The following is an 11,207-nucleotide window of genomic DNA, read 5'->3' on the forward strand; positions in this document are numbered from 1 at the left end:
CCGGCGGTGGGCGGAGCGACGGTGCCATGGCGGTGGGAGGGCGGAAGAGGAGCGGCGACTCGCCGCCCCGCCTCGCTCGCCCGTTCTCGACATCGATGCGGCCATCTCTGCCCCTCCACCACCGTCGACGCCTCTCCCCCCTACCGCCGACCCCTCCCCGTCCACTAGGGCTCACTCGCAGGTGCAGCTAGGGGGCGGAGACGGTCGCTGGCCGCCGTCCGCTGTGCACCTCTTCCTCCGCCCGTCGCCGTCGAGCCCTACCCACGGCTCCCCGCCGTCGAGCATCACCGGATTGTAGAGGGAGTAGACGGGGATGCCGACTAGCGTGGAGAGGTCGGCGAGCCGCCGCTACTCTTTCGCCCTCCCATCGGCTGCCGACCCCCACGCACCGCCGCTCCTCTCCCTCCCTCCCGTTGGCCGACTCGCGCCGCCTCTTCTTCCACCGGCCTCCCCGACGAGCTCGCCTCCTCCCTCGCAGCGTTCTCGTCACGCCGCCCGCCGCCCGTCATCTCTCCGCCTCCACCCGCCGCCCCTCTGCTCTGCCCTCTGCCCGCCGCCCGCCATCCCTCCGCCCACCGCCCGTCGCCGTCGCTCCGTCCACCGCCCGCTGGCCGCTGCTGCTCGTCCTTCTGCTTGCCGTGTAGGGGAGAGAGAGAGGGGATAGAGAGAAGAGGGAGACTGACATGTGGGACCACATGGGTCCCACCTTTTTTTAATTTTTTTTGTGTAGCTGACATGTGGGTCCCACGGTTTTTAATTATTTTCCCGAAATCCAATTGCCACGTAAGCGCCACGTCAATGCCACGTGGGACGAGAACCTAGTCAAAGGGAGTCACGTAGGCGCCACGTCATCCAAAACCGGGCACAATACTGCCGAGGGACCTCTTTTGCACGGTTTTATAACTTGGGGGACCCTTCGTACCTGGTTTTGCGACCAAGGGACGAAAATCGGACTGGGCAACAAATAGAGGGACCCAAAGTGAACTTATTCCGACTTCAAAGGAATAAGTCTATTAGGCATGTGTAGTGTTCTGTTTTGCTGTTGTTAGCTGTAGAAAGAGAAACGCATGTGTGCTAACACACCGTCGTCATCGGGTCTGTTCGGCTGGTATTTTCTATAGCTGCATGGCAGCAGGGGCGGACCTAGAAATGGGTCAAGGCCTGGGCCGCCCCATGGGAATTTTGGCCCAACACAAAGTTTACATGGCTGAAAGGAGGCAAAATAGACTTATTCCTTATAAAAATGCATATATCTCATTGGGCCTTTTATCCTAGGCCCTAGGCCGTGGACCAGCTTGCCCAGGGCTTGGGTCCGCCCCTTCATGGCAGCTAGCTACAGCCACAGCACTGCCTCAGGAATGACAGCCATTAGGGCCATCGTCTTGCTGACCGATTGACGAAATCTTTGCAGGAGTACTATATTCGCCACCTCGACGACAACCCCATCAGGCCGTCACCTCCAGCGACGAACGCGAGCACCTTCGCCGCTGCCTCGAAGCTGCCATCGAACGCCGCAACACTTAGGAACATGGAACATAACACATGCGTCATTTGGCTTGTCTCGCCTCCGCTGCTGCCTGCAAGGAGAGAGAGAGAGGAAGAGAGGAGAGGGAGAGGTTGGAAAGGAGAAATGAATGTAACTGACACATGGGGCGCAAGCATCGAGTTAGCAAGTCTAACCACGGTAAACTTATCCGCTTTCAAAATCACCGAAATGAGTTGATTTATACTGGTTTTATATGTTGAGGGAGGCGTTATACCCGGTTTTACGGTTAAGGTATGTGATTTCATATAGAGGAAGAATTGAGGGCTTAAAGTGAACTTAAAATAGATATAATGGGGGTTGTAGTTGGGCCTGAACTCGGCCCACAGTGACAGCACGCAGCCTCGACGGATTCCTCTCTCTCCTCCGCTCCACTTCGTCTCCTCCCCCCGTCTCGCTGCTCTGAGTCGCGTCGCGTCTCCCTCCCGCGCGACGGATCCGAGAGCCCTAAACCCTAGAACTCCCTCGCCCTCGCGTCGGCGCCATGGAGGACGAGGAGATGGAGAAGAAGGTGCAGCAGTACCTGCAGCGGAAGGGGTTCCGCCTCACCGAGCTCGCGTTGCAGGAGGAGCGCAACCGCATCTCCACCTCCTCCGTCTCCGACGTCGCGCTCGCCAGGTACACCTGCTCGCCGCCGGGCCCTTTCCAATCTCCTCTCCTCTCCTCCGCCAGCTAGCTGGGCGAGCCCCCCTAACTCTGCCCCGTTGCGACTCGGACCTCTCGGATCGAGGAAACCTAGGTAGTGGATTTTGTGCAATTTTGTCCAGCTCGCTTTTGGGCATCGAGGTGCCATATCACACGTGCCCGTGATTGGGTTGCGGGTGCGAGTTTTTCCGCACGAGGAAATAGTTTGCGGCATTTTTGGAGAGCTAAAAGTTGCTTGATTGAGGGTTGGGAATTGCTTTGTGGACGTAGCAATGAGTAACACCAATTTTGAACGATGAACTCTCTACTGGTAATTCCCATGATGATAAGGACATTTCAGGGCAGTATGCAGCTTATGCTTGATAATGGGTTAAGTAGTGTCCGTAGATGGTTCTACTGCACTTATATCTAGATTGTAGTTAATACCTCAAGTGATTAAACTGATTTTTGGGTCACTAAGATGCCACTTTATAACCTTTTTTTTCCAGATTACAATAATTAAAACTAAATTTTCTTGTCATATACTGAGAAAACTTTAATATTATGGAAGTATGCTTTGTTGATAAATTTAGTCATACTATTTTCATATATTGAAGACCAGATATACTAGAGAATATCTCTGTTCATAAGTAATGTGGTTTGACTGTATGTATTATGCGACGTCACCTTTTGTTTTGATTGGAGAGAGTAATTCTTCCATCTTTTCTGTCTTTTTTTGTCAGCTTCCAATAGTTGTGGCATCCATTATTTCACAATAATTCTGGCTATGGTTTATTTTTCTTATAATCCTACCGACTAATGCCTTTTGGTTGCATTATCTTCTGCAATGATAGGTCGGAAAATGATCCGGCAAGATACTATGATGGTTATAGTAAACTAAGAACATGGGCATACAGTTCTCTCGATCAGTACAAGGTGTGCTACACATACATAGATTGGACTTCACCTTTTGATCTTGCAGTACATTTTATTGTGCTTCACAATCAAACATCGTTAGCTAAAATTATGAGTGATTTCTAACTGTCCATTTGTTACATAGTCTTTCTTTAATGAGTGATTTCATGTTATTTATGGATAATTACTTTCATGTTTGCATGCTAGCTTCAGATGGAACACTTTTAGGATTATATTGTCATAAACCAAAGCTTCTAGAATTATACTTTATTGCCTGCATGCTAACTTCTGATGGAGTACTTTCCTAGCAACTCTTTGTGTTCTCTGCATGCATTCACAATATGGGCCATTTTACAAAGCTAAAGTACCTGTCCAGATTCATAACTAAAATTTGCTATATTTTGGGACAGAGTACTATATCATAAACACTGAATATATTTTTGCCTCCGACGGACATGTTAATATTAGATTTCAATTTGTGCATATTTCTGTTCTTAAATTTGGTTATATGTATACTATGTTTCTGAATTTTCATCCCTTTTTTGTAGCATGAATTACTCCGTGTCCTTTACCCAGTGTTTATCCATTCCTTCATGGATCTAGTGGCAGAGGGACATACACAGGAAGGTATTGTTAGTTGGCAGATAGATTAGATAAACCCTCTTTGTCATGTCATGTTTTCTTTTAGTTTATTCTGGGCAATTTCTTTCCTTGCGGGCCCTGCAGCTCGGTCCTTTTTCCACACGTTCCATGAAGACCATGAACTGATGCATTCTAGGGATCTCCAGAAACTGGAAGGCATTCTTTCTCCTTCACATTTGGAGGTCAACACTTTTAGTTCTCTTACATTGTAACATTCTGTTCTTATTGAAGATCTTCATTTATTTATTTGGTTGTATCTTCTCATGATTCATACACTGCGCTTATCATTCTGCATGCTGTATATTTCAGGAAATGGAACTGGCCAGATCTTTAAGGAAAAATCAATTCAGAATTAAGTTATGTGAGGTTGTATCCACATAATAATTTGCTGTATTTCCATTTATCTCTTTGAACTTTGATTCTGAGTTGACCCTTTTAATAATTTAACCAATTTATGAAGACAAAACGTTTTGACAGCTTAATATTTGTTGTTTTGATGATATATCCAGGTGTTTTTGTTTTTTTACCACCCTTTTCAATTTATTGGCTTAGCAATGTTAGAGACCGAGCACAAAATTGGCACCATTTAGTCAGTTAGTCATTACTTACTGTTACTCATTGATCCTGATAGGCAGCTAATGTCAAATAAAAATATGATTATTTTGATTTGTATTGACTGGAACTAGTGGACCTTTTCTTTTCTTTTCGTTTTTGAACTATCCTTGTTATAAGGTTACAGCAAGATCAAGTTTAATGTTCTTCCTGAGTTAAAGTTTTCACATTTGATGTTCTTCCACCATTTGAGATAAAAAAGTTTAATGACTTTCCTGAGATAAAGCTTTCATATTTTGTCTCCCAGATAGCTTTTATAATTTCAAATTTCTTGTCTGCTGCAATGTTATTTAAAAAAAAACACATCTCGTGATCCAATTATTGAATTTGGTTGCAGTATTCATATGAGTTACTCCTCCAGTATCTCCAGAAAACACAAGCTCTTGTGGTTCTTGGAATAATAAATGAACGCACAACTTTTGACGGTAACATTCCCCAATATCATTCAGATTAATACCCTAATTTCTGTCATGCATTTTCTCGTTTACACTTCTCTTGTCTACTGTGCCACTTATCCCTGTTCAATATTGGCAGTATCCCCTGGTCAGCCATCTTTAATCTCTGATGACACGGATGTTGTTGCTCTAGTTGGAACAAAGAAGGATTTGGCAAAACAAATAAATCTGAAGGAGGTGCATTGGGGGGTATGGTCTGCATCAGTCTTGTTGACCGCTATTGCCTGTTCTATCTATTTGTTGATGATTTGGATTCAACAGATCGAAACAATCCACACCAATCAGTTATTTGATGGGATTCTATCATTTTCATTGAACTTTTAACTATGCTCAGGCATTTTATTTTTGTAAAATTAAATTCTGGTATGCAGTTGCTTGAAGATTCAGTTGAAGAGCGCATGGAGAAAACACTTTTAGAATCAGATAAAACTGAAGCAGAAAGCAAGGATGCAGATGCCGAAGATAACAATAAGGTACTCTTTATCGTATCGAAGATTTGTTAAGTTTACTACCTATATCCTCAGCCACTGATAGAAGAGCCATCTATTTCTTTTTGTTTGGGCCAGGCTATTAGCAGCTTGTTGTCTTATACTTCCTTAAGCAGTCCATAGAAAATATGCATTGCTTAGCTCCACTCTGCATGTTCCTGTGCTTCCCAGTTTTGAGTCCAAATTGATGTTTCTTAGTATTTTAGCTTCATATTTTTATCTTCTTATTTTTGCTGCAGAGAAAATCTTCGGAAGGTGGAAAGCAGGGAGGTTCTGTTAAAAAGGTCAAAAAAGATAAGATTGCAGGAGCCACAGGGAAAACCAATAAATCTGAAACAAGCATAGTTTCGGTGGCACCTCGTGTGAAACCAGAGCTTACACTTCCAGTGATGTACACTTAAATCCCTTCATATCTCTCTTAGGAAAAATCTAGTTTGGTCGTTTGACTTTGATATCTAGCCTGGTCTCTAACCTAAAGTTTTTAAAATTCTCCATCCTGTGGATTTTTCAGGACATAATAAGTTATTTTAAATGGATTCGTCATTCCAACTTAGGACAATTTTAATTTTAATTTTATTTTCTTTTTTTTTTGCCCGTTGCGTTTTCCTATCTGTGATATTCTGATTATGTTTCCCATTTTTATGCCAGTCCATATTAACCATGTTTTGCTTCAATTCATGCACCTACTATTCCATTTGTTTTCTTTATGAATTTCTAATCCAGGACAAGGCCAGAACTTATTCAAAGCTGTCCTGTACATACACTATGGACCAACATATATTGTTCAACACAACATGCTTCATTACACATGCTGCTCAATGTTTGTTCTGCTAGTTTTTTCTCTCTCTAAAATTACCTGGTTAAGCCAACTCAAATAGTATGGAAGGTGGAATTGTATCCACCGGCCAATTTTTATTCGTTAGATTGTTGATGACGATTATGTGGACCTGACTCTTTGCCAGTTTGCTTAACTGCAGTACATTTCAACACTTCAAAATTACTTTTTGTAAGACACTGAACAAAGGCATGTTGCCTTTTTTGCTTTTCAAGAAATCAACAAAATTGACCATCCAATCCTCTTAGTCATGCAACTTATTTCTAGGTGGCTCATCTATCTACATTTTTATCTGGGAAGAAGTATTTCAACCTTGGGTTGTAAGAATCTGAGATATATTTATCCTTTTATTTCAGTCCTGTTGAAGTCGAGCAGTCAATTCTTGAGGATTTGCGAAACCGTGCACAGTTGAATAGCCTGGCATTGCCATCTGTTAGCTTCTACACATTCCTTAATACTCATAATGGGTAAATTTCTTTGTGGCTTAATATCTGACACTGCCAATTTGCATCCTTTTCTCTGATCATTATCTGTGGACATAGGCTAAATTGCTCATCAATTTCACATGACGGCTCTTTGGTTGTGGGTGGATTCTCTGACTCATCAGTGAAGGCTAGTCCTTTTTGTCCCTTTTTGGTACTTTGTTCTTATATATGTGATTTCTGTATTATTTTTGTAACAATAAAACTTTGTGTTCACCAGGTTTGGGATATGTCAAAGATTGGCCAACCGCCGAAAACATGTTAGTTGTTCTTCACTACTTAATGTTGTTTGATTCCACCTTGTGTTATGCTGAAATACTTCCATTATGTGCTGAAATGTTTTGATAATTGCCTTAAGTTTACAGAACAACATAGTTTTATTCATTTCATTTAGTTGATGTTACAACTTACAAGTACTGAAATATTTTTTCCATATTAATGCTTGTGTGGATCTGTCATTCAAAAATGTCTTCTCGACCTACCGACATATAATGATTTTTTGTCATACTAGTGCACTAAGTTATGACATAGCAGTATACTTGATTCCATAACCTGTTCAGGAATCAGGACTCTTGAATAGTCTTAGCATGTCAATTATCCTAAGTCCTAACATGAGAGTGTTTTGTTTTATATAATGGTGGTATTTGCTGATTGAAGAAACTTTAATTTTCAGCTAGTCCACAAGGAGAGAATGGACTTTCCCAGGGTGAGCGCACATCAGCATCAGATTATGGAAAAAGACCTTATACATTATTCCAAGGTCATTCTGGACCAGTTTATTCCGCTGCATTTAGCCCATTCGGAGATTTTCTCTTGTCATCATCCTCAGACTCAACAAGTAAAACATCCTTACATTTTGCTTATTTTCATATAGTTTGTTTTCCTTTTCGTTTTTCAACTGAACATATCGTTTTCATATATATTTTTTATTCCTTACAGTTCGACTATGGAGTACCAAGTTGAATGCTAATCTTGTTTGCTACAAAGGACACAACTACCCTGTTTGGGATGTACAAGTATGTGATTAACCTTTTTTTTTTGTGTCACATGTGCAAGTGCAACATATCTGTGGTGCTTTTACTTTCATGAACTGTTTAAACGCCTTGTGTTTGTATTGAAAAGAAAAATGATTGTGTGATTCGCATAACTTAAATCAGAATTGAGCTGATCTATGGAAGCTAGTGTACTGATCTCTTAGGCATTACAACCAGTTTTTGAATTACTGGTTGCAGCTTTTGAGACAGACTATGTACAACTATTCTGAGCTTCAAACACAGATCATGTCATAAAATAAGCTTTTGCCATTTGAGTCTGTTGTTTCATCTTGGTATGTTGGCCATTGCTGTTAAATAATGAGACCTTATTAAGGATCCCACTGCCTTCAGTTTTCAATATGTAAATAAAAAATTAGGTGGCAATGGATGCCTCCAGATTATATTGTTCAATCAATATGCATTGCCTGCTATTGCATCAGTGCTTATTTTGGTGCATGAGGTGTGAATATATTACATGAACTTGCGAGGTGGTTGCATTATAATACACAAACTTGTAAAACATTCGTTCCGGTGCACAAACTTGAGGTTTGTGTGAACCAAGGTCAAAAGGGCAAAATATGGCTAATCTTGCTGAGTTGAGTGTTGATTAGGATGCCATGTAAGCATGCATGTTAGGACTATGCCATATACATATGCATGTACTGAGTAAAACATAGAACAAGACATACTGATTGAACAAAGAAAGACATATAGCAAACCGATAAAGGATGCAAGGGATACAAAGGAAGGACAAAGTGGAAACCAAGTACAAGGTTATTTGCAAATATAACATGTATCATGCCCTCCTCACATGTGCACGCCATGTCCTAATGAGCATCCAACTTGGTAATAAGTTGCCATGCCCTTTTGGCCTTGGTTCACACGCACCAGACAAGTTCATGCACCAAAATGAACGTTTAATAAGTTTATGTGCCCTCCTCACATGTGCACGCCATGTCCTAATGAGCATCCAACTTGGTAATAAGTTGCCATGCCCTTTTGGCCTTGGTTCACACGCACCAGACAAGTTCATGCACCAAAATGAACGTTTAATAAGTTTATGTGCTGCACCCCCTTGACAGGTTCGTGTACCCCCTTGTGCTCTCCCTTTTTGTAATGTATCCCTAGCCAGTTTTTCATTTTCAATGTTCTGCATGATGGAGTAGTTTTATGGGGTTATGCACCCTGTTAAAAAGCTTATGATCAATTTTTACTGTCCCAACTGCCAAGTTTTCTGATTCTGTTGTTGTAAACATTGTGCTATGATACATGTTGATACATTTGCTTTTTTCTTTTGTCAGTTTAGCCCAGTTGGTCATTATTTTGCTAGCGCTTCTCATGACAGGACTGCTAGAATTTGGTCAATGGATAAAATCCAGCCTTTGCGGATAATGGCTGGACATCTCTCTGATGTTGATGTAAGTGTATTTCTGGTTCAAATCATTTGCTTATATTGGAGCACTTGATGCTGGATAGATGCTTATTCTTTAATGCTTTGTGCTGATGCCTGCATATTCTTACTGAGCTTTATCTACTACATAATATTTGGCTGACAGTGTGTGCAGTGGCATGTTAACTGTAACTACATTGCCACCGGCTCTAGTGACAAAACTGTAAGATTATGGGATGTTCAAACTGGTGAATGTATACGGATGTTCATTGGCCATAGGAGTATGGTTTTATCATTGGCTATGTCTCCTGATGGGCGATACATGGCCTCCGGAGATGAAGATGGAACCATCATGATGTGGGATCTCTCTTCTGGTCGGTGCGTTTCACCACTTGGGGGACACAGCTCTTGTGTGTGGTCACTTGCTTACAGGTAATCATTGTTTGTTGCTGCGGGTAAATAATAGCTTTAATCCACATTGTTTACATATAAGAATCGGCTTAACCGATTCTTTTATCCTTGTTGAGAGAAATTTGAAGGGCTATCTTGTGAGACCTTTTGACAGTGACAGTTTGTTATCCCCTTGAATATCTGGTTTGAATTTTTATTCTTGAAAAAAACTAAGAATATCAGTACATATTTCAGAGAGTTATTGCATAGGCATGTCAACCTTGCAGCCCACTCAGTTGTTGGTTTCAATTAGTTTCTTATGAAACCTATTGTTTGAATGAGCCTGTAAATGTGTATTATGCCTTGCTTCCTAAGCTACTTAAGGGCTGCATTTTGATGCCGCCTTTATTCGGAGGACGCTTTCCATAAATGGTGTATACACATTCCTGGACTCTGTTTATGTATGTTCATTTGTTATTCCTTTCAGCGAGAAGTTATAATATGCTGTCCTGTGATGTCATGCAGAGCTCTCTTATTTAACTTGTTCTGCCACTGTTGTAGTTGTGAAGGGGCATTGCTTGCATCTGGATCAGCCGACTGCACTGTGAAACTCTGGGATGTTGCCTCCAGCACGAAGGTCCTTAAGACAGATGATACGTGAGTTAGTTTTGAACTGCTCATAAAGATGCTTTATACATATAAATCATTGCCTTACTCTTGTTTGTAAAATATACTTACAGCTCAACTAACCGGCTGAGGATGCTCAAAACTCTCCGTACAAAATCAACTCCTGTTTATACTCTGCGGGTGAGAATCTCTCGGTCCATGCATTATGTTGCATAAGTTAAGGCTGTTATACTGTATGCAATTTAAATGAAACTGCTTTCTTGATGTTGTAGTTTTCTCGGCGAAATCTTTTATTTGCGGCTGGTGCTCTCTCACTTGGCTCCTAAGCTTCTGTATGTTCTGTAGAATACAACTACCAAACATTCTTTCAGTTTTATCTCAAGTGAAGTTAGTGCCTAGTGAGTAGTGAGCCTGCTTTTAAGGTTAATCTGTAGCACGCGCGTATTGTAATTCGTTCCAATGTTTGTTGTCTTGTGACTTTGTAAGTTGTAACAATCGCCTTATTTAAATCATGTAATTCTTTTTCTGGCGGTGAAAAACCAAAAGGAGGTGATGGGTACTGCTGGAAGGAAGAATTATAAAGAGGTAAACAACGTGGCTAATTTTTTTTGTCAGAATTATTGATCTTCGAAAGCATACGGAGTGGATATATATGGTTACTGTTTGTATTACTGTATCTGCATGTTTACTATTTGGGCTTGTGGCCTAGGAGGCTAGGACGCGTCCTTTCGGCTAGCTGCTTGTGTCAAAAGGGTTGAGCAACACACCCACATGGCCTATTTCTTTAGCTATTTCTTTAGCTAGGGATGAAATGCTCTCTAAAAATGCTTTGGCGTGATAATGATAAGTACAATGTATTTGGAAGAAATAATTGAATGCTAGTGATAAATAATCTGAAACAGAGGGAGTGTAACCCAATGTAAGGTAAGTGCTTGGTTAACACAATATCTAGTTATCAACTGCATTAGTGAAGACTGAAGAGTGAAGACCAATCGGCTTAGAGCAAGTACAAATGTACAAGAAGGCTATAAGCTGCTGAAAGCGTGGAGAATGAGAAGAGGAGAGAAGAAAAGCGGCTTCTAAATTTAAAGTCAGATGCAGCACAAGTGTGTATCACAGGTGGACCAATTATTAATGATATAATATATATTTATATAAAATTATTTTATG

The 11,207-nt window shown here is 41.4% G+C and overlaps 1 protein-coding gene across 1 annotated transcript; it reads left to right on the top strand.

The window, feature by feature from the left end:
- The first annotated feature begins 1,934 nt into the window (after positions 1 to 1,934).
- On the top strand, positions 1,935 to 10,654 carry LOC4341679 (transcription initiation factor TFIID subunit 5). Its single transcript, XM_015788606.3, has 19 exons — positions 1,935 to 2,161; positions 3,022 to 3,103; positions 3,631 to 3,709; positions 3,809 to 3,906; positions 4,034 to 4,090; positions 4,674 to 4,761; positions 4,871 to 4,980; positions 5,163 to 5,264; positions 5,519 to 5,670; positions 6,471 to 6,581; positions 6,657 to 6,726; positions 6,817 to 6,856; positions 7,270 to 7,434; positions 7,536 to 7,612; positions 8,932 to 9,048; positions 9,187 to 9,452; positions 9,972 to 10,067; positions 10,151 to 10,217; positions 10,310 to 10,654. The coding sequence occupies exons 1-19, from the start codon at positions 2,028 to 2,030 to the stop codon at positions 10,361 to 10,363; spliced, it is 1,965 nt and encodes a 654-aa protein (XP_015644092.1). The 5' UTR covers positions 1,935 to 2,027; the 3' UTR covers positions 10,364 to 10,654.
- Positions 10,655 to 11,207: the final 553 nt, after the last annotated feature.

The sequence above is a fragment of the Oryza sativa genome, chromosome 6 (assembly GCF_034140825.1).
Source record: "Oryza sativa Japonica Group chromosome 6, ASM3414082v1".
NCBI classification, from domain to species: Eukaryota; Viridiplantae; Streptophyta; class Magnoliopsida; order Poales; family Poaceae; genus Oryza; species Oryza sativa.